General features: G+C 48.8%; 1 protein-coding gene across 2 annotated transcripts; it reads right to left on the bottom strand.

The window, feature by feature from the left end:
- Positions 1 to 656: 656 nt before the first annotated feature.
- Positions 657 to 21,848, bottom strand: NUP50 (nucleoporin 50). Of its 2 annotated transcripts, none has more exons than XM_058741038.1 (8): positions 21,486 to 21,848; positions 17,745 to 17,823; positions 15,104 to 15,187; positions 11,643 to 11,829; positions 9,955 to 10,623; positions 7,264 to 7,345; positions 5,093 to 5,211; positions 657 to 4,094 (listed from the first exon to the last, which is right to left on the bottom strand). In XM_058741038.1, the coding sequence occupies exons 2-8, from the start codon at positions 17,811 to 17,813 to the stop codon at positions 3,892 to 3,894; spliced, it is 1,413 nt and encodes a 470-aa protein (XP_058597021.1). In that variant the 5' UTR covers positions 17,814 to 17,823; positions 21,486 to 21,848; the 3' UTR covers positions 657 to 3,891. The 2 variants fall into 2 exon arrangements, with proteins under 2 accessions (XP_058597021.1, XP_058597022.1); XM_058741039.1 differs by lacking the exon at positions 21,486 to 21,848 and adding an exon at positions 21,420 to 21,440.
- Positions 21,849 to 22,057: the final 209 nt, after the last annotated feature.

Raw genomic sequence — 22,057 nt, forward strand, 5'->3', positions numbered from 1 at the left:
GGTCCTCCCAGTACTGACCCAGGTGCCGCCTCCGGTACAGCCTGGTGCGGAGTCAGCCCTGGACCGACGACACAGTAGTATCCTCCCGACTACTGCAGTTTGATCCGTGAACACCTCGAGAGCGGTTTGCCAAATCGCTGAAAATTTCAAATTCTATAACCTCAGTGTATTTTTTTCTTGATCATTTTGGTCCTTAGTCTTAAAATATCCTTAGGAGGGTTCAGATTTCTGACAGACGACCCGGACACAGATGCCAGCTCCGCTCACTTACGTGGAAGAAACACACTCACCTGCCCAAACCCCTGGCTTTGCAAAACCCACCGCAGGGCCATCCGGGAGGTCGGCCCGGGCACTGGAGGCAGAGGGCAGCGCGCCCAGCGCAGTGCTTCCCATGGTGGCCGGTGACCATCCACCGTCCCCGCCGCAATGCTCATTTGTGAAAACACGAATCCGACACGGCGAACTCCAGTGGCCTGGAAGGGGCCTCACCTGCACGCACGGGGGGTTGATGGGTAGGTCTGTCCTCACCTCCAGATCTTCCTGCGACCTGGGGGCTTCTGGGCGCTGCCTCCCCACACCCCTCCTCCCTCTGGTCCGCTTGACTTGTGTCGACACCGGGAACATCACAGGAGCATAAAAGTGTCAAACACCGTGACTTTGTTTACTTTCCATTTATTCACATTTCATGGATATTACACTTCCTCAAAAACTAATACAAATTGAGATTACATTGTCTGACAATTCAAGTATTTTAGTTTTAGAAAACAATTTCCTATGTGACATAGGAAGCAAACATCTTATCCAACTGATTGCTAACAAGTTTTACGGCTGTTACAACCGCACCTGCATCGGCAGAGTCCACGGTCCTCAGCTCGATGGCCTCTGGCCAAGAACGTACCAGTGTGTAGAGTGCGGCCTGGATGGGCTGCTCCCGGCCACCTGCTGGTACCACAGGACACATCAGGTCCCACCACAGATTCTCACTTCCAGAGCGAGCACAAGTACCCGGGGGTTGGGGAGTGAGCCACTTGGTCTGCAAAGCCTTCGAACGCCCGTGCTTGCGTCCCGACTGCTCCGAAGTAAAGAGTAACTGACGAATGCTCAAAAAGCAAACAACTTGTTTAAACTTTAAAACTAAACCAAAAAAAGGCTCAGCGACAACCTGTTCTGAACTCTGATGGTAAGGTGAATTGTTTTTTCTCTACCCCGGAACAGGTAGATCTTTTTTGGCATGCAGCTTATCAAAACTATAATGTAGAACTGAAATTGTACAACAATAATCCTTGTCAAGAAAATCAGTTTAACAAATGGCCAGACTTGTCCTTCCGTAGAAAACACAATCTACACACTGCTTTAAAAACGGGACACACGTTTCCAGCCCGTAATTCTAAAAAGAAGACAGCACAACGCCCAAGTTTTTGCTTACTGGGGAATGCTCCAGAGGAGATGGGACAGGCACCAGTTTGAAAAAAAAAAAAAGAAAAAAAGAAAAAAAAAAGGCCACCGGGACACTCCGTATGGCGCAGCACGGTTAGGATCAAAGGTGATCCTTTGGGCCACGCAGATGATACACATCACAGATCCTTCAACTAAATACAAAAATTTCCATCTACATCAGACACTTTAAAGCCAAATTTCTAGTTATTTTGTTAAAAATAATTCTAACTAAAGCCAAGGGGCGGAACTGAGCTATTAGTACGGTGGGGGGGGTGAGCTCTCTGGGGGGCCCCGCCCCCGAGTAACATATAAGCACTTAGACTTTACAGTAAAATCCACACACACTCACGCTCTTTTCTATTAGTACATAATTAAGGTGGAGGCCAAAGTTCCTCACGCACAAGGGACACGGAGGAAATAGCACGTTGTGAGTGATGGCGCACATGTCACATCTGCCCCTGTAATGATCACTTTCACAGTGACAGCTGTAGCAGCAAGTTTGCCAGGAATGTTAGGAAAAGAGAAAGCCACACATACCCACTACTTCAAAGAGATATGAACTATTTTTCCAGGGGGGTTGAGAGGTGGCCCAATTCTGATGTTTTTGGGCCATTTCTGGCAAACGTCCCACCGGACAGGCCGAGGCTACTGCCACCGAGGCGCTCCTGAAGGCGCCCGGGGACCACGGGAGCACGTGAGGCCAACGTAGGACACACGGGGCCCCACATGTCCTCGTCCTTCCAACGGCTGGATAAACCTCAGGTGAGGGAACAGGACCAATGACGCGGAAACGGTGTCAGCCACCCGCTTACCACAGATCGCCGGTAACAGAAACTCACCCACGTACTCTTTCTAAAAAGAAAATGCAACAGAAGTGACCACGCCCTCCCTGTTCTCCCAGGTGAGTCTGACCACGTCCCACAAAGTGTAAGCTCCTCTCTGCGTATTTGTCCGGAGTCACACACACGCGGGGGCCAAATTCTCTCAGCAGAACCAGAAAACAGGTACAAGAATCTCATGATAAATGTGGGGCCAACTACCACACTTCAAGTGTTTAACACAGTTGATCATAAAACGGTTTCCCTGCCCCCCCTTGTATCTAAAACTTATAGCTTCTTTTTTAAAAAAGCAACTGTACTATCTACAGTTATCGTGACTGTTCTTTCCTAAGTCAGAAGACATTCTATGCGCTGAAGATCAGAATATACAAACGTGAGCCCTCAGGCACGGACCCTGAGCCTTTAAAACAAGATCATTAAATGACTAACGAGGAATGAAAGTAGACCTTTAAACACTAAAAGCTGCATCTAATTCATGTGCCCAGAGTTTTCCCAGAAGGCTAGGATTAGCTACCCAACAGCGGTGGCGAAGTGACGGGATCTTCTCATGCACAACCATGGATGGCTCCCTTCCAAACGGACATGCCGAGTATCTTACTCTTAAAAAAGTCAATGGAAACTTATCAAATGCAGAATAATATACTTCTGTCTAAAGTTAAAGGCAACGTTTGCACACGCACTTTCAATTCCATGACCTTATTGCATGTTTCCTGGTGAACTTACATGGCTCGTGTGTAGTAAAAGCTCTGAGATCCTCAGGGTTCATCACGGTACAAATGAACGAGGACAGATTCACTTTCTTTTTTGTACCGTGCTCGAACTTTAATTTTTTTCCCCCAGGTTTTGCGGCCTATGGTCTATCAACGATAAGCTACCAAATTTGTGCTTTTAAACCCTCATTCCTGACCACCCCCCATTCTGTCTGTAGGGGACGCACCGGCACCAGCACCTCAGGAATGCCACTACAAAACCCCATCTACAAAACCAAAGAACAAACTCCTTATTTCCTTTTAAAATGAAAAAGCAGTTCCTGAATCAGGTAAAACAGGCCACAGGGCTAAAAGGCCGATGTCTGCAAACGATAAGCTAAAGCCTCTAATGCGGAGGGGGAACATTTGGTAGTTACGAGTCAGCTTTAAAACGAGACGATGCGGCAGAGGAGAAGCACCTCTGTCACGGCGTGGTAGCGAGATTCATTTGGGAAGGGTGCCGTCCTCCCAAATCAGTCAAGCCCACCAGAGAGAATGCCACAGGCAAGTTTCCTCCTGGACGCAGGGGTTGCCGGCACGCCCTGCGGGCCGCAGCAGCGCACCCCAAAACCCGTGGATCGGAGCAGCCTTTGGGAAGTCTAATCGATACCCTGATTTTAGTCTATTAAGAAATCACTTGCGGTCACTTTAATAAATGAACATTAAAAATCTTCCAAAAAACTTCATTCAAACGTTATTTTGCACATCACACAGCTGTTAAGAAGGGAGGATACGGTTTCTTGACGCTTAACATCTACAGGCTTTATTGGCCACATTCATCTTCCTCACAAAGTTGTAAGTTACCGTCCGCGGCGGGCGGGGAGGGGGGGCGGCAGCTCGGCAGCGACTCCGCAGAGGGAGGGCGTTCAGGCGTCCTTTTTCTCCAGTAAAATTTTGTGTAGCTCATCTGCGTCCTCACCTGTTTTTACCCGGATTAACATGGTGACTGGGACGGTGGCATTCTTCTCATCGATGGGTGGGTTTGGGACACACACAATAAGTACGTTGTTTTTCCCTGTTCGGGTGCACGGCATATTGGGCGGGATCAGGACATTCAGCAGTATGTTGCCTGCATTTAAGCAAAGGAAAAAGTCCATCAAAATCACACAGACCCCGTGTCGGGAGACTACAGCTTTAATACGCGAAACGTTCAATCCAGAAGCCCTCTTCAACTTAACCGATCTCACGCGGGGGGCCATCAGGGAGGTCACGGGAAAGGGCACTGGATCCCCGGTGCACATGCCAGCACGGCGTCCCTCCAAGAGGACCACGAGGACTGTGGCAGGCCCTGGCCCTGCTGCGGGGAAACCGCCTTCCACCCCGCTCCTGCCCACATCCCCGGCCTCCGTTGCAGCAGCCAGGCCCCGCTGAGAGGCGTCCGTTCTTACACGAAAGGAAGAACACTTTGGCACGACCCGGAGCCTTCACGAGGTCATTGGAATAAAGGCAGCATGGTCAGCAAAGAAACCTCTGTCCGAGGCAAGCATGACTCCCGGGGGGGGGGGGGGGGGGGGACCCACTAGTACCATGATGGCGTCACCCATGCATCAAGCCTTCGGGGAAAAAAAGCCACAGGGAAGTTTCTGTATCCAGCCTGGCAGGGCCCAGAGCTACCCACCACTTCCTCTCAGACCTGCCCCGTCCTCCTTCCGGCGGGCTGTTCTGAGGGCGAAGCTGGGTGTGGGGTGAAGGATGGACTGCAGCACGTTCAAGTTTTTTGCCTACATAAACCAGATTCCTTCAAACGGTTAACTCCCCTTCTGTGTTTATTAAACCATCCACTTTATCGATAGCTTCTTAGTTACATTTCTAACACAAATTAAAACGAAAACCATTTTGGTGACTTCTTGGCTATAGTTTTTCACACACCTGTATCTCCTTACACATTGTCACTTAATTAAATCTGTAAATAGTCAGTAAATACAGGATGCATTTGGTTTGAACGACTGCTATTCCAACCCCAAACACAGCAATACACTCGACCTAGAGGACTGCAGTGAGCGAGGGGAAGTCTTTTACGCCATGTGGTTATGAGGACTTGGGCCACTTGAAAAAAGAGATACCCACCTAAATTGGTGTCTGCCCGCACTAAAAGTTGTGTCTTCTGATTTGTTGTAGGTTTTAAATGCAAAGTCCCCACACCTTTCTCTTTAAATTCATTGTCTTTCTTGTAAAATAGCTTACACCTATGGGGAAAAATAGGTATCATCAGATATTCCAAAGACAAACCGAGTCACAAGTTTTCTGACCACCACCGTTCACACTTGTGTGGAAAGACCCGCATTAAATGAGCAGAGGAAGCTTCAGGATGAATCCTTGACTGATTCAAGCTGGGTCTGGGCACAAACCAGAACAAGCAAACTGGTTAGATACTGTAGAACCCCTCCCTGATTTCAAAATAATAATTCTTTTTTTTTTTTTTTAATTTTTTTTTTCAACGTTTTTTATTTATTTTTGGGACAGAGAGAGACAGAGCATGAACGGGGGAGGGGCAGAGAGAGAGGGAGACACAGAATCGGAAACAGGCTCCAGGCTCCGAGCCATCGGCCCAGAGCCCGACGCGGGGCTCGAACTCACGGACCGCGAGATCGTGACCTGGCTGAAGTCGGACGCTTAACCGACTGCGCCACCCAGGCGCCCCATAAAATAATAATAATTCTTAAAATAGTGGCTCATGGGGCGCCTGGCTGGCTGTCAGCTGAGCGTCCGACTCTTGATTTCAGTTCAGGTCACGAGGCACGGAGCCTGCTTGGGATTCTCTCTCTCTCTCTCTGCTCCTCTCCCCCATGCACACGTATACCTGCTCTCCCTGAAAGAAAAATAAAATTGCCGCTAGCTCCTAAGAAGATAACCCAGTGGGTCACATACAACTTTTAAAATGACCCTTTCTAAAATGGACACTTTTCTCAGTTCAGTCAAAATCACAGCTAAGCAGCCCACGGGTCTCTGCCGTGCTCCTCTGGCCCCGAGCTCAAGAGGTTGACCCGGTCCTTTAAGGACAGGAATAAATGCAGGACACTCTGCTCCCATCTCTCTTCCCTCTTTTCCTATTTATTTTTTACGTTTCTTCTGGACTCCTTCAATTTCGGGTCTACCAAATGCTGAAATCTTGGAAAACGTTCTTAAGCAAGGCTGAACTACCAGTAATGTCATCAAATGTCTCCCCAGCCTGCCGTGTCCCACGTCTCCTTAGGTTGTTAATAAACCCAAACCACTGCCTGCTCCTTTGATTTGTTCCAGTTAGCAAAGAATCTCAGGTCAGGATCACTCCTTTGTATCATCTGTGTAACTGAATAAGAATAAGCAAAAGGAATTGTTGGATTCTTGAAAGTTCTCAGATATAACACTTGGGGATTCCATAGAATACGGTGACTTGTTATGAAACTCAGTCTGAAATTTTTGTTACTTAGGAAAACACATGTAGGGAAGCTTCTAAAATGGCACAAATAAGTATTCTGTAAATATCTTTGTTAAAAAGCACTAACTGCATCTCACTGGGATGAGAGAATTCAAAATTTCCTCTGATCTTTCTTCTGAAAGCAACAGCTCTCATATAAAAACAAACAAAAAAAACCCGAAACAACTCTCATCACTGGGGGAAAGACCAAGGGATGGTCACTGTGCACAACTTGCTGGCTGAGAAAAGTCACAAAGGCCAACCATGTCCCCATGAAGACAGGAGGCCGCCTGAGGAAGAGCGGGAGTAAAACCAAGTCTGGAATCAGTGACGAGGTGACTCTGTGCAAGGAGGAGGAGGGGCAGAGAAGGAGACAAGCCCGAGTGGAGAAGGGGCAGGTGGGTCACGGAAAAACCTATCTCTAAAGCGCTTTAAAAAGCAGGAAAGAAGAGGAGCACTGGGGTGACTCAGTCAGTTAAGTGTCCAACTTTGGCTCAGGTCGTGATCTCACAGTTCGTGGGATCGAGCCCTGAGGCGGGTTCTGCGGCGGGGCCTGCTTGGGGTTCACTCTCTGCCCCTCCCCCACTCGCTGTCTTGCCCTCTTAAAAAAAAAAAAAAAAAAGGCAGAAAAGAAAAATAACAAAGAGTAGGATATGCCCACAGGAAATTTACAGAATCAGCTCGTTGTAAACACAGGTCAAGAATTCTTCCTTGTCCAGTTCAAAGGGCAAGCACAGCCTGACCCCGGGACGGGATGCTCGGCGCGTTCCGTGGGCCCCTTTCTTCCTCCCACGTCTCCGAAGACATGCTCACCGAACGCACTCCCGGGACTCCCACTTACTTTTTGGAGTAAAACGCATCTTCTTCTTTCACTTCAGTAACTACTACTTTGGGTGGCTCATCATTCTCTTCTTCATCTCCACCTTTTATAAAAACAAGACCAACTCAGTAAAATTCAAATCGAACGCTTAACGATGTAACAGAAGAAGTTGTCTATCCCCGCACCAACCCCCATCCTCAACCTAAAACTCCTACGTAAGCCGATGTAGAAACCGAAAGCACACGTCTAACTGGGCGTGGGGGAGCGGGAGGACTCGCTGGATTTTAACGGTTTTCTGAAAAATTAGAATAATTTTTAACAGGACCCTACTTCTCTCTTCTAGATGCCAATTTGTAGAAGGCCTTGGAATGAAAAGTTATCGACATGATTCAGTGCCCAAATTTTAACAGGAAAATAACCAATGAACACCCACACATACTCAAGATTACCCCACTAGAGAAGCAGAATGTCAGATGGGGTTCTAGCCCCCTTCCCCCCCAAATGCTCCTGCTAAGGAGCTAAGGAATAATCGATCTGAGCAACGGCCAAAGATAAGGAAGATAAACTTGTTTACAGGACTTGCCAGAGAAACCACCCCCGTGTGTAAGCAAGCTTTGCCTGAACTGCCACACCGCTCGGGGCTCGGGTCCCACGGGTCCCCTCCCTGACCGAGCCCAGGGCCCCAGGCACAGGGGAAATTGAAGTCACTACGGGATGCCAAGTAACATCCTCTGGAGAAAGTCTCAGGAAACTCACTAAGTTAAACAGCAACAATTCTGGTGCTCAAACAATTCAAAGCCACAAGATTTAAATTTTAAGAAGGCAGTCCTGGGGGGCCCCTGGGGGGCTCTGTCCGTTACCGTTAAGTGCCCGACTCCTGGTGTCCACGCAGGTCACGAGCTCACCGTCACGAGTGGAGCTCCACGTCAGGCTCGCGCCGAGCGTGGAGCCTGCTTGGGACTCTCTCTCCCTCTGCCCCTCCCCTGGCTTGCACCCTCTCTCTCAGAAGGAAGGCAGTCCGGAGTTAGGTTCTTCAGGGCAGGCCCCAGGCGTCCCGGTATTTTGGCGAGCTTAGTCCTTCCGATGCGTCAAGCACCTCAAGCACCCGGAGAAGCAGGCACCCTCACTTCCGCATCCCTCCCACAGGCTCTGCCGCTGCCCCGGGCCCACTGGTCCCGTTCAGGGCAGGGGAAGGGAAGGGCGGTCTCCGTCCTATGCTGTGCACGGGGCAGCCGGTGCCTGAGGGCGCACCTGACGGCCAGGCAGAGGGGTACCGGCAGTCTCGCTCCAGGGAGGAGGGACACGGAACATTTGGTGGCAAACCGGCCACCGCGGGTTCCTTTCTCTCTCCCTCTCACGAAGTTAACATCTCCTGAGACGTATACTTTTTAACTGCTTACGAAGAAGTATCTTCACACGCGTGGGCTGTTCACAGTCACCACGTGAGGACAAGCGATCGGGACGCGAACCCCTCTCCTCAAAGAGCAAGAACAGAGGGAGGGAAGACTGACTGGGGGCACTGATACTACACACGGTGGAAACTTCTGGAAAGGTGGCTGCAACCCAGACACATCCAGGGAAAACCCCGTCAATTTGTTCCCCGTGGCTAACAAGAGTCTACCTGTTTTATTTATAGTAGAGCACTTTTCTGCCATGTGACCTCACCTATGATTATAAAAACCTAAACACGAGAAATCCCATAGATGTTTATGACCAGTTTTTTAAAATTTTTTTTAACATTTATTCATCTGTGAGAGAGAGAGAGGCAGAGCATGAGCGGGGAAGGGGCGGAGAGAGGGAGACACAGAATTGGAAGCAGGCTCCAGGCTCCAGGCTCCGAGCCGTCAGCACAGAGTCGGATGTGGGGCTTGAACTCACGAGCTGCGAGATCATGAGCTGAGCCGAAGTCGGATGCTCAACTGACTGAGTCACCCAGGCGCCCCTATGACCAGTTCTTTCAATAAGACACAATTGTCAAACGAAGTTAATTCACTTAATTTTTATTTTAGAGAGAGCATGAGCAGGGGAGAGGGAGAGAAAGAGAGAGGAGAGAGAAGAGAGGAGAGAGAAGAGAGGGGAGGGGAGAAGAGAGGGGAGGGGAGAAGGGAGGGGAGGGGAGGGGGGGGAGGAGGGGAGGGGGGAGGGGAGAAGGGAGGGGAGGGGAGGGGGGGAGAAGGGAGGAGAGGGGAGAGGGGAGGGAAGGGGAGAGGGGAGGGGAGGGGAGAAGAGAGGGGATGGAGGGGGAGGAGGAGGGGGAGGGAGAATCCTAAGCAGGCTCCACGCTCAGCACAGAGCCCAACGTGGGGTTTGATCCCACGACCCTGTGATCATGACCTGAGCTGAAATCAAGACTCGGGCACTTAACCAACTGAGCCACCCAGGCGCCACTCAATTTTTTACACGTAAAGCCACGCGTTTCATAATTTTCAAAGTCATCGTGCCAGATATCTATATGTTCCTCACTTTTACCTTTATATTCTTAATCCTTACAATAAACTCTACAAAAACGGTCTTACTCCGTTTTACAAGTAGGGAAAACAGACTCAGAAACAGCTGGCCAACTTTGTCCGGGATCGCACCTAGGAAACGACAGTCACAGTGTGAATCCAGATCCGTCCGGAACACACACCTACGCTACGCTCATGCCACTACACACCAACTCGGACACACCCGGAGCCGACTCGCGAGGACGGCCCGGAACTCTGTCATTACCTTTGCGTTCGTTGCTGCCGCCGTCGGCTTCTACCTCCAGCGTCTTTGTGGCGAACGGTGAAGAGACCGGTTTATTCTGGCTAATATCTCTGCCAAACAAACTGGAGTTTCCAGAAGAGAACGAAAACCCAGTCAGGGGGCCAGAGTTTAAGGAGCCCAAGGCAGAACTCTCGATCTTCTTGCTAAAGTGAAACGAGGCACCTGCTGCTCCCGCCGACGGGTCCGCTTTCTTTTCAGGATCCGCCTCCGTCTTCTTTTCCGACGTGTCCTCGGTTTTGCCGCCATGAAACAAAAATGTTGACTCTTGCTGTGACTTCGCTGACCCAAAGAGGGAGGGAGACGCGGTGGCGCCGGGCGTCTTGTCGGAGTCGCTTTCGGAACCCCTGCAGCCGCCGCCGCTCCCGAGCTGCTGCTCGATCCCTGCCAGGTATTTCTCGTAGTCTTTGAAGATGGGCGTCAGGTCGCAGAGCGGGTTTGTGTTCACGTGCTTCACGATCCAGTCCCGCACCGAGCAGTTTAAGGCAGCCAGCTGCTTGTGATAGGCGTTCCTGGGGCAGGCCGTGCTAGAGGGGAGGCCGGAGGAGGAGGGCTGCTGGCTGTCCCCGTTAGTTTTGGGATTTAAAATCTTTTTATCGACCAAGGAGGTAGGACCATTTGTGGCAACAGATCCTATAGGAAATTAAAGTTTGAAGAGTTTACTGAGAGGCTGATTGGATTCTATCCCCCAGATTTTTATGCTGCCCTGCCTTTGTACTTTCTTTTACCGTACCCTAGTTTTGTGACAGTTCAAGAAGCGTGTGCACGTCTGACATTTAGGAAGCAGTGATCACAAGAACCAAACTTTGTACAAAAACGGGGCTCGCGTCAGTTAAACCTCTAAAAGTTTAAAATGGTCTTTTCTTTCAAAAGGATGCCTGATGCCTGCCTTCCCCGAGAACTGTCACAACGGTCAGGGGAAAGCTTAACCCCCAGCGCCGTGGGATGAGCACGTACTCGTGCAGTTAAAATCTTAACAGGGAGCGCTAGCTTCATCACACCGAACACTCCGCCTAATTGACACCCAACGGGCCACACTTAAAATACCTAGCGAAGTACAATCCAACCAGCCAGGGTCACTTCTGAAAACCGAAGACCGCAGTGCAGGATTCCATTCTCTGTCACCGATCCCGAGAGCTCTTGACCAACTCTCTCAAAACAGATCAGGCAATCAACACACGCCGGGCGAAACCAATCTAGGCCGGAGGACCCCCTAGGTTCCCGGGGGCGCGCACCACACAGAAAGTCCTCGGCCCCCACAGAACGAATGAGGAGACGGGAAGGCAGGTCTTTACAGAGGGGCCACTGAGAGCGTCCTCTTCTCCGTTGACCCTCAGGTCAATTCCGAGGGTCACTCTCATCTCACAGTTGAAGATCTGGATGCTCACAGGCTAAGGGACTTTACCAGGGTCACAGAGCCGGCGGCCAGCAGAACTGAGAACAGAACCTCGGTCTACCCTGGCTCAAAAGCTTCTGCTCTATTCACTTCCTCTGCAAATAGCCGATATCTAATTTGCATCCCTTTCGGTATCACCCCGTTTCTGCTCGTTTAGTCCCAGGACCCAGGATAAGTACAAGAAAAGTATCTTTGCAGAGTTACTTTTCAGATGGTCTTTAACCAGATGTGACCAGGGGGAGGGGAACCTACTCACCAAAGGCTGCCTTGGTCTCGCTCGCTGCCCTGGCACCGGAGAGGGGAGGGGCACTAGTTATGCTGCTTCCATTAGACAGTCCTTCCAAGGGCTTCCCTCCAGCACCGTTACCAAATCCAGAAAACCCTCCTCCTCCGGATGGTACGACCAAACCTTTAAAACCTTTAAAGGCCCCTCCACTATCAGACTGAAATACAAAGAAAGAGCACACATTAGATAACTCTTTTATAACTAAATAAGTGACAGTATTATCTTGGCTCGATAGCACCTAGAATCCTTATGCCAGCAGCATTAAAGGAAAACTGCCAGCACAAGCCGGAAATGAGGCAGATTTTCCTCCTGATGACACAGCTCTGCCATCCAAAGCTGCCTTCCTGAGACAGCCATGAAGGACAGTCCCAATTTATAGTGAGATTTGTTTTCAAAAATAGATTTAGGATATAGAAGACAAAAAAGACTAATGCGATAAAGTTGTGTACGCAGCCTCAGAATTGTAACTAAAAGCAAACATTTCAATACAACGAATCCCTAACGAACCATATTTCACGTGCTATGCAATCAAAAAGACCATTAGCCCAAGGATGCTGTAGAAACATCAAGTCAGGTTAACTCCAAGTGCTTTACCCACTTACCTGTAATCTCCTAAGCCCTTCTGCAGCCTTTAGTCTCTGGGAACTGGTGAAGTCGACTCTCAGATCTAGACTTTCCCTTAGTTGAGAAATCCACAGGCAACATTTTTATTCTTCACTTTCTTGCGACTTCCAGTAGCAGGGTCTTTCCAGCACTTTCAACCCACTGTGGCTGGCTCTCTCACCTCTCTAACCTGAGATGCTCTGGAAACATCTGGCACCCCAAGAACTTCTAACACTGCTCTCTGCCCCTGGAAACTTTTGGAGACACGTTCCTCAGTTTACAGTGCTTGACTGAAGTTACTATTTCCCTCCCATTCAAAACAGTGGTTCCACCGCAGCAGGGGATGGTCTGCTTTTTGGATCAAGGATCCAAGGGACGCTCTAAGAAATACTCTCAAATACATATGCTCAGAACATCCACGGGAGTGTACCAACCTTAAGTTCATGCACAAACGAATTAGAATCATGAGCTCACAAAAAATTACTTACACTAGAAACTCATTTTCTAAATGGGCCAGTTAGCCTAATATTATTGCAAAGTTTTAAAAAAATCGTTCAAAAAATTTCAATCATAAACATAGGATTTCAGATGGTTACTGACCATGGATACAATTGTGGCAATAAAATTAGGCCAGAAAAACCCAGAAAACAAAAACAAAAGCAAAGCCTTAACTTGCATAAATTTCAATGCATGTAATAAATACAGTTCTTCGGTTCTGACACTCTATAAATTTGATTTTTAATGAATCAATATCCCGAAGACACCACACAGAGTGCTATCATTTTATAAGATTCCATGGACGAAGCATAAAAAGCTGTGAGTAGCTCCTCAGAGCCTTTTACTTTGCATGAGATTTAAGAACCAGAGGATATTTATAGTTATTTTAGAGACTGCTGACAGTACATTGGCTCTAGAGCCATCACAAAAATTCAAGAACCACTGGCTTTTAAACGAAGGAATGGAGTCATTCAGAAAAGTGAGAGTACAAGTGAATGAGGTAATACACCGGGGCTCACACCCGTGTCTGTCAATCTCCCTCGCGTACTTTGATTTTTCTCCAGGGCACTTAGAGGAAAGCTAAAATTATGTATTCAGCATGTCTCTTCCATCGTTAGGACGTAAGGCCCACCAGGCACGGATATTTTACTCACTCCTGTCTTCACCCACCAATGAAGCTCTAGTGCTCAGCACAACAAATCCAGGACAGCTGACATGGGAACAACCGGGGGTTAGGGACGCCAACATCCCTCCCTTATCAAAAAAATAATAAATCTGCGTATAAATGCAATTCAAACCCGTACTGTCAACAGTCAACCGTATACAGGAAAAGTCACATTTCAGCACTGAAGCAGATGACGTAACTGTTAATTTCTCTAATATACAAGCTCTGATGGAAACCTGACGCTGCAAGTTACAGTCGAAATTATGTGCGTCTTTTACTTCCTTTAGCAGCCAGAGGGCCCCAACCCCCTTCCCTCTGGCCCAGTCTGGACTGTGGTGGACACGGCTTGTACTTCTTCACTGTCCCTCATCTGACAGCCGGGCCATCCCTCCCTGAGGCGGTCTTCCTCTGGTTTCTGTCTACACCGTGAGCTGCCACTCTCAGCCACCCTCCCTGGTTTCAACCTCCTGCGTGGTGAGGACTCTCACAGCTGCACCTCCTGTTCCAGGAAGCCGCCCACACACCTAGTGGTCTTCCAGAACTTCACCTCAATGTACCCCAGGCTCTTAGAACACATTTCCCCAACTGAACCGATCACTTCCTCCACAATTAAGTTGTCCTTCCCTCCTGCTGCCCCCTCTCCGAGGAAGAGCCATCAAACTTCACTAGGCTTGATACCTAGCTTTGACCGGTCACCAGTCTCTAAGAATGAAATCGGATCAGTGAAAACTTGGAATAACAAAACGGAACAGAGTCACCATGAAAGGTGCAGGGGAGCAGATTCATTCCAGAGCTGCCACCCCGGATGTTCAAAGCAGCTTCTCCAGCCTGACAACAGATGTCCGGGCCACCGAGTCAGCACTCAGGCACCTGGAAGGTATCTGAGGGCTGGGAATTGTACCGGGGAAGACTAGTTAAACATGGGAGTGACTGGGGCGCCTGGGTGGCTCAGTCGGTTAAGCTGGCCGACTTCAGCTCAGGTCATGATCTCACGGTCCAGGAGTTCGAGCCCCGCGTCATGCTCTGTGCTGACAGCTCAGAGCCTAGAGCCTGTTTCGGATTCTGTGTCTCCCTCTCTCTGACCCTCCCCCATTCATGCTCTGTCTCTCTCTGTCTCAAAAATAAATAAACGTTAAAAAAAAAAAAAAAAACAAAAACATGGGATGACTGCTGAACACGGACCACGTGATTTCCATTCACAAGTTACAGTTCATCTTTTATCCTTGTGAACACGGGAAGGAAAACACCATGACCTACCATCCTGGGAAGAAAACCCGCGCCTGCCAAGCTTCTTTCAGAGCTAAGGGACTCCCCCGACCCTCCCCTCGACGCCAGGATGCAGCAGGACTCTGAGGACACCTTGCGTTTCCCTTCCTTACGCCATCTGCCACTACTTCTGTGGTATCGTTCCACGTGTCTTTTCCTCTCCTTACTGCCATTCGGCGGGAATCTCGTCTATAGGATCGACACTGGATTTCTGCAACTCGGTAAGGTACGGATCCCACGCTTCTTGTCCATCTCCCGTGGTCTACATCAAGGATTTTCACAGGTGGAGTTAGCATTTTAAAAAGCATTTATCGATCTGACGGCTCCCAGAGGTAGAAATGCTCTGCGACTCAGAAGTCAAATTAGCGTTTAATGCCAAGGGAGGTAAGAAAACACTCACTTCAAACCCAACGTTTCTACGCTTTGCTTTCTTTATGGCTCTATTCTTCAAGACTTCCTCACTGGCCACGGAGAATGTTCCCACCTGCAGGTGTACAAATTAAACAGCAGTAAGATGAGGCCCCAAAAAAGAAATGAACAAAAAAGCCTAACCAAACTTATCTTCCTATCTGCTGGTTTTAACATACTGTTAATACTGATAACAAAGTGAAGAGAGGGCAGATTAAAATAAAGTTTATGTCTGTTGTCTACATCGTGAATCCCAAAGCTACTTAGATGAATGAGAAATCTCCCAGAACGAGGCGCCTAGGTGACTCAGTCAAACATCTGACTCTTGATTTCGGCTCAGGTCATGATTCACGGTACATGAGTTCCAGGCCGTTCTGGGATCCAGATCAAGCCCCCAAATTGCAGTGCGCGCTGGGCTGGGCTCCGTGAGGGGCACGGAGACTGCTTACGATTCTCTCTCTCCCTCTGCCTCTCCCCTGCTAGTGTGCTCTCTCTCAAAAAAAAAAGGAAAGAAAGAAGGCTCCCAGGATCTATGCGAATCCAGGCTTTGCATACAACCCGGAGAGGAGCACACAGAAAAAGTTTTGCTAAGACCAGGACCATCAAAAGTTTGGTAGAAAACTATTCACAGCTGGTTCTTCATATTTTAAATATATTTAAAGACATGTATCTTAGGATAAAAATCCAGTTTTAAGAAGCAAAATCTATTCTTCAAAAGCCAACAGTTACCTTAAAGATCATCAACGGTTAACGGTGGTGGAACCAGTTCTAAAACCCAAATGCCCAAATCTAGTACGCTACTGCTTCAGTTTCCAAAAACGCATTTATTTTTATCACGTGCGCACACCATTTTTAAGAGAAACCTTGCCCATTTGTCCGTCACCCAAAAGCCCACTGATGTCCCTGGGACTCTAAGGGACCCTGCTTGGAAGCTACCGCTCTTCCCAGGAGCTAAAGTACCTCGTCCATAATCAGAAGTTGGCTGAAGATCTTTGGGTTTATTTTTTTCAACTTTTTTTTTTTTTTTTTTTAATTTTTGGGACAGAGAGAGACAGAGCATGAACGGGGGAGGGGCAGAGAGAGAGGGAGACACAGAATCGGAAACAGGCTCCGGGCTCCGAGCCATCGGCCCAGAGCCCGACGCGGGGCTCGAACTCACGGACCGCGAGATCGTGACCTGGCGGAAGTCGGACGCTTAACCGACTGCGCCACCCAGGCGCCCCTTCAACCCTTCTTTTACCCTGTAGGGCTGGCATGAAATACTTTCTAAGAAGGTGTCATCCATAGTTATTTCAGGTAAGGTTAAAGACACCTCCATGCTTAGAGACGGGACCATTTGGTTGCATGTGTCCCCAAACAAATGTAATGCCCTTTCAGACTCATTAGATTCAATCCAAATGGAGGTCCTTTCATACCTGAAATATCTTAGCATCAAAGCAAATCATTATAACGCAGTCTTAAATCTTACTAGGCCCAGAATGAAACTGGGCAGAAGATCTGGAAAAAACCTGAGTTACCAAAGACCTGGTTAAAAAGCACCAAGTCAGTTAGAAATGTTAAAAACCTTGTCAAAATATTAATAAACTTGTGATTTTGGTTTCCCTAAACATAGGAATACATGTATTTGTCAAGGAAAAAACGTTCATACGACAAGACAGATTCAGCAAGAAGACAGTTTTAGAATAAGCTTGGAAACAGTTTTGCAGATTTCTTCTTCTTCCTCTTTTTTTTAAACTTAGCACTATTCTCTTGGCCTGGGAGCATCAAACTGCTGACAAGGCACTAAAAATGCAGCTGTGATTTCTATTCTTTGTAAGAGAGAAAAGGAAATATTTCTGAGGGAAGACCATTTTTATTTTGTGAGGAAAGAAACTAGGCCATCCAAATTCTATTTCATTGTTGTGGGGGTGGGGGCGGGGGTCTCAGATCTGCGCGAACATGAAGACAGGCCTCCAAGAAGCATTAGAGTAAGGGAGGTGACCCCAATCAGAAATCTCAAATTACGGGTGCGGCAGACGGAGAAGTCACGTGGTGTAGTACCACTTCTCACGTTCGGGCGCGATGCTAAGTTCACGACCAGATCACTTACTCACCCTTCAGGCTTGACTAAAACTATGAGTTTAGAATGCAGCAAGTATATGAAATTCAGGAAGGTGCTTCTACAAAGGTGCAGAATATTTCAGGAACGGGAACTAGTGGGAAAAAGACAGCCAAATGTAATAAATAAATTTCTATACTAAGTACAGATCATAAGAAACCATACTATTTCCTGTTCCGGCTGTTCTTTAAAAGGCCTTTTTTTTTTTTTTTTTAAATAAAAAATTGTTTTTAATGTTTATTTATTTTTGAGACACAGAGAGATGGAGCATGAACGGGGGAGGGGCAGAGAGAGAGGGAGACACAGCATCCGAAGCAGGCTCCAGGCTCCGAGCTGTCAGCACAGAGCCCGACGCGGGGCTCGAACCCACGAACCGTGAGATCATGACCTGAGCTGAAGTCAGCTGCTTAACTGATGGAGCCACTCAGGCGCCCCTAAAAGGCCTTTTGATTTTCCTACCAAATCTGCCCGAGGAATCCCAAAATGAATTTAAATTTAGAAGCAGCAGGGAATCGTTCTTGGGGAAAGATCTTACCTCCTCTGCTTCGTCTTCTTGATCCCAGTTCCTGTCGGTCAATTCCTTCTCAGCAATTCTTTTGGCCATTGTTTCAACCCTACGTTAAAAGTGAAAGAAGTGAAAAGTTTACTTTTCTGGATCAAGATGTAATTCCTTACAACGAATTTTTAAAGAATTTTTACGAAGAATTTTAAACAATGCTAAGCCAGCTCCGTTTGAAAAGACACTAACACTGATTTTTAAAAATCTGAAGTACTGTATACGTAATCAACAAGTGATTAATTTATTCTATGCAAATTATAATCACAGTCTTGCTACAGGCAAAACATTTGAAACGCTTCAAATTCTCTTAAAGATGATTCAGTAAAGAAGCTCATCCTTAGACAAGAATTTTAATAAGGCAGTGGAAATACCTTCACAGCATGAGTACTCTTCTTTAGGCTACAGACAATTGATAGAAATAAATTTCCCAAGACTGAACATTTAATTACCCCAATCTGTATACTGCTAAGCTAGGATATCATTTAAAAGTTCAAAATGTAATTAATATCGATGTGTTAACTAACATTCTGAAAATTTACATATAACCCTTCAAGAATAAGACATCAGCTCAACTCTAAAGCCACTGTTAAGGGGGGGGGGGGGGCAACGGTATTATCTCTGCAGTGGACACAAGCAGCTAAGCAGAGAGGGTACTTGAAACCATCCCTTAAAACCTGCAATGTTTTCCGATCCTAACATATGTTGTTTACTATAAAAAACAAAAATACCAAAACACTCAACAGAGAGCTCCATTGTGAGTGCTGAACTGGCTCGTTCTCTAACTCACCAGCTAAATGGACCAAGCAAATTCCATTTCCCGCGCTACCCGCCTTGCCTGGAATTCACCAGTTCATTCAGGGTCCCTGAAACCTGTCTAGACTCCTTTCTGAAGGTCTTTCCCCACTCATTTGACTCAACACCACAACCTACCAGAGTCAGTTCCTAGAATTTCATGGTCATTAAGATACACATCTACACCCGGCCTAGTTCTCTTTAGTAGCTACACAATAAAATTCAAATGTTGACATTCCAAAGTCCTCCAAAATCTGGCCCCCTGTGGAGTCATTACATAGGGGATGTTCAGCTTTTAGTAATATCTTAAGAATATCTAAACTTCTCTTTTACAAGTACGTACACGCTTTCTTTCCTGATTATAGAATAAATGGTTTTAAAGCCCAAGTTGCTAACACAAGAAATATGAGACCCAGCCATTACCTGCAAATCCTTTTTTAAGGTCTCCCCCCACCAAATACCTCGTTAAGTTTTGCCATTAATCTTTGTTACTCAAACAATCAAGGTACTTTCAGACTCGATCTTACTGAACTCCAAAGGTTCAGAGGCCAGGTCTCTGCTGGGATTCTTTTCCTACTCAGTAGGTAACACCTCCACCAGAGGGCAGAAGAGGGGAGAAGTTGAAATAGTCGCTTTTGCCGTAACCGTACGTGATCAAGGCAAAAAAGGGTGACGCTCAAAGTGCAAACACCGTAGTAAAATTTCAGCATCTAACTCACACCCACAAGCGAGGAGACAGGGATCTTCGCTGTGTTTGCTGACCCCCTCCAAATGCCCCGAACCTGTCCATCTTATAGGAGGTATTCCAGAAGTGCTCAATCAGTGACCCGGGGCACTACGGATCTCGGAAAATACTACAAGATGCCGGCATCTCAGTTCTGCCATTTCCTTGCTAGACCTTTGGCAAGTTATTTAATTGTTGTGACTCGGCCTCCTCATCTGTAGACAAGGCAGGTGTGGTGAAGTAAGATCAAGAAAAAAAGTTAGTTTAGGGGTGCCTGGGTGGCTCAGTCGCTTCGGCTGAGGTCGTGATCTCACGGTCTGTGAGTTCGAGCCCCGCATCGGGCCGTGTGCTGACAGCTCAGAGCCTGGAGCCCGTTTCAGATTCTGTGTCTCCCTCTCTCTCTCTGCCTCTCCCCTGCTCATGCTCAGTCTCTGTCTCAAAAAAAATTAAAAAAAAAAAAAGAAAAAAAGTTTAGCACAGTGCCCAGAACAGAGGAAGGGCTTAATGCATCTTATTAAAGAAACAAATTTTGTTAGAAGCAAAAGCTATAAAAAATACTATTTTTTTTCTTCAAAATGTACAAAGTACAGTGTGGAAAAAAGGACTTCAATTATGAGCCAGGCTTTAAAATATATTTTAGCAAATCCGTATTTCAAAGCACGATGCTTCAGTTAATAAATTTTCTTTTTATGCAAAAAGGGGGGGGGGGGACGGAAGTCTCTGTTAAGTACTCAGAACAAGGCCTAGCACCTAAGGAGTTTTATGTCCCGGCTATTACTAAGAATTTAGGGGCACCTGGCTGACTGAGCCAGTACAGCGAGGGCCTCTTGATCTCAGGGTTGTGGGTTTCAGCCCCACCTTGGGTGTAGTTTACTTAAAAATAAAATCTGTTTAAAAAAAAAAAAAAAAGGATTTAGAAAACGTTTGGGCTTGTGGTTAAAAAGGTACCAGCTTGGGGCGCCTGGGTGGCGCAGTCGGTTGAGCGTCCGACTTCAGCCGGGTCACGATCTCGCGGTCCGTGAGTTCGAGCCCCGCGTCGGGCTCTGTGCTGACAGCTCGGAGCCTGGAGCCTGTTTCCAATTCTGTGTCTCCCTCTCTCTGCCCCTCCCCCGTTCATGCTCTGTCTCTCTCTGTCCCAAAAATAAATAAAAAACGTTGAAAAAAAAAAATTTAAAAAGGTACCAGCTTTTGAAAGGATTCCTAGGTAGGAAACACTGTCATAGCAAATTGAGAGTTTTCGTAACTGGGAAAAAGCTAGTATTTACGCCGGATAGAGTTATGCGGTCTCTGCTACCAAGCGCTGGTAGCTTCATCCTTGGGGCTGAACTTCAGTCGACACCAGGGTACCCTAAGATGAAAACACATGTGCCCATATTTGACCGAGGGAAAAAACAACAACAACGAAAAACAAGGGGGCAGACCCGGAGACTGAAATGCCAGGGGAAAAACGAAGCCTCAAAATTGCTCCTTAAGGGAACAGAGTAAAAGAGCCGATCGATAGCCCGGGATTGCACGAAGAAAGGGAAGCCGAGGCAGAGGTAGTGTAGGGAGCGAGGAGAGGGCGGCGAGCCGGCCAAGAAGGAAGAAGTACCGAGGGGAACGGCTAGGAAGGATGGCCGGATCAGGATGGTCCCTGGCCGCTCCGGCCTCCGCCGGGGCCGCCTCGCCCGAGTTGGGCGCTGCAGCCCCGACAGGTCGGTCCGGCGCCCGGCTTCACAAACAGCACCCGACTACGCGCCGCTGGGATCATCCCGCCCCACCCTCCCCGGCTGACCCCACCACCCCACGGCCCGGACCCCTTATCCCGGCTTCTCCTTCCAGATCCGAGGCCCGCACCCGGACCCCAGCTTCCTCCACCCCCAGACCCAGGTTCCCTCACCCCGTCCCCCGCCCAGAATCCCCCTTCCAGGTCCGAGTCCCGCGCCCGGACCCCAGCTTCCTCCACCCCAAGCCCGGGCCGCTGACCCCGGCTCCAGCCCAGGGTCCTCCTTCCGGGTCCGAGTCCCGGATCTGGACCCCGGCTTCCTGCCCAGGGTTCCCCTTCCAGCTCCGACTCCCGCACCCGGATCCCGGCTGCCTCCTCCCCAGGCCTGGGACCCGCAGCCCAGCTCCCCCTTCCAGGCCAAGTCCCGTACCGTGACCCCGGCGCCTCTCCCCAGGCTCGGCTCCTTCTCCTGCCACGCCGCCCGCCCTCCTCTTACCTCCCAGGCGGCCGCCGCGGCACTCGCTGGGTTGTGGGTGCGGCGAAAGCCGGGTGCGCGACAGCGAGCAGGTGCGAGGTTGCAGCCGCGCGGGCCTCAGGTCTGGAGCGGCCGCTGCTCGCCCGGTTGGGCGCGCCTGGTCGCTTCCGGTGCGCCGAGCTTCTCGAAAGACTTGGTGGTCAGCAAGCCCCGGGTCTCAAACACCATGTCCTCTGGGGGCCTCGCCTCGCCTCTCTGTGTTCGGCAGTGAGGGAGAGCCGCCGCTCAGCCGGAGACCGCCGGGGGAACGGCGCCGAATACGCTCCAAGCCGCCATTTTACAACTCCAATCTCCCCCCTCCTCCCCACCAACTCTATAAAAAGGAAGGAAAGAAACGCCCGCGTCTAGTTACTGCGCAAGCGCGCCCGTGCTCAGGCGCGCAGTACCTCCCTCCGCGGGCACTGGAACCACACGCAGCGCAGGCGCCCAGCTGCTAGGAAACCGTCGCCGGGAGGAGCGCGCCCGTCTCACGCATGCGCGCGCATGCGTGCCTCCACGCACGCGCGGGCCTCGGCCGGGGGAGCCGGCGCCGG

This window comes from Neofelis nebulosa, chromosome 8, assembly GCF_028018385.1.
Source record: "Neofelis nebulosa isolate mNeoNeb1 chromosome 8, mNeoNeb1.pri, whole genome shotgun sequence".
In the NCBI taxonomy this organism is placed as follows: Eukaryota; Metazoa; Chordata; class Mammalia; order Carnivora; family Felidae; genus Neofelis; species Neofelis nebulosa.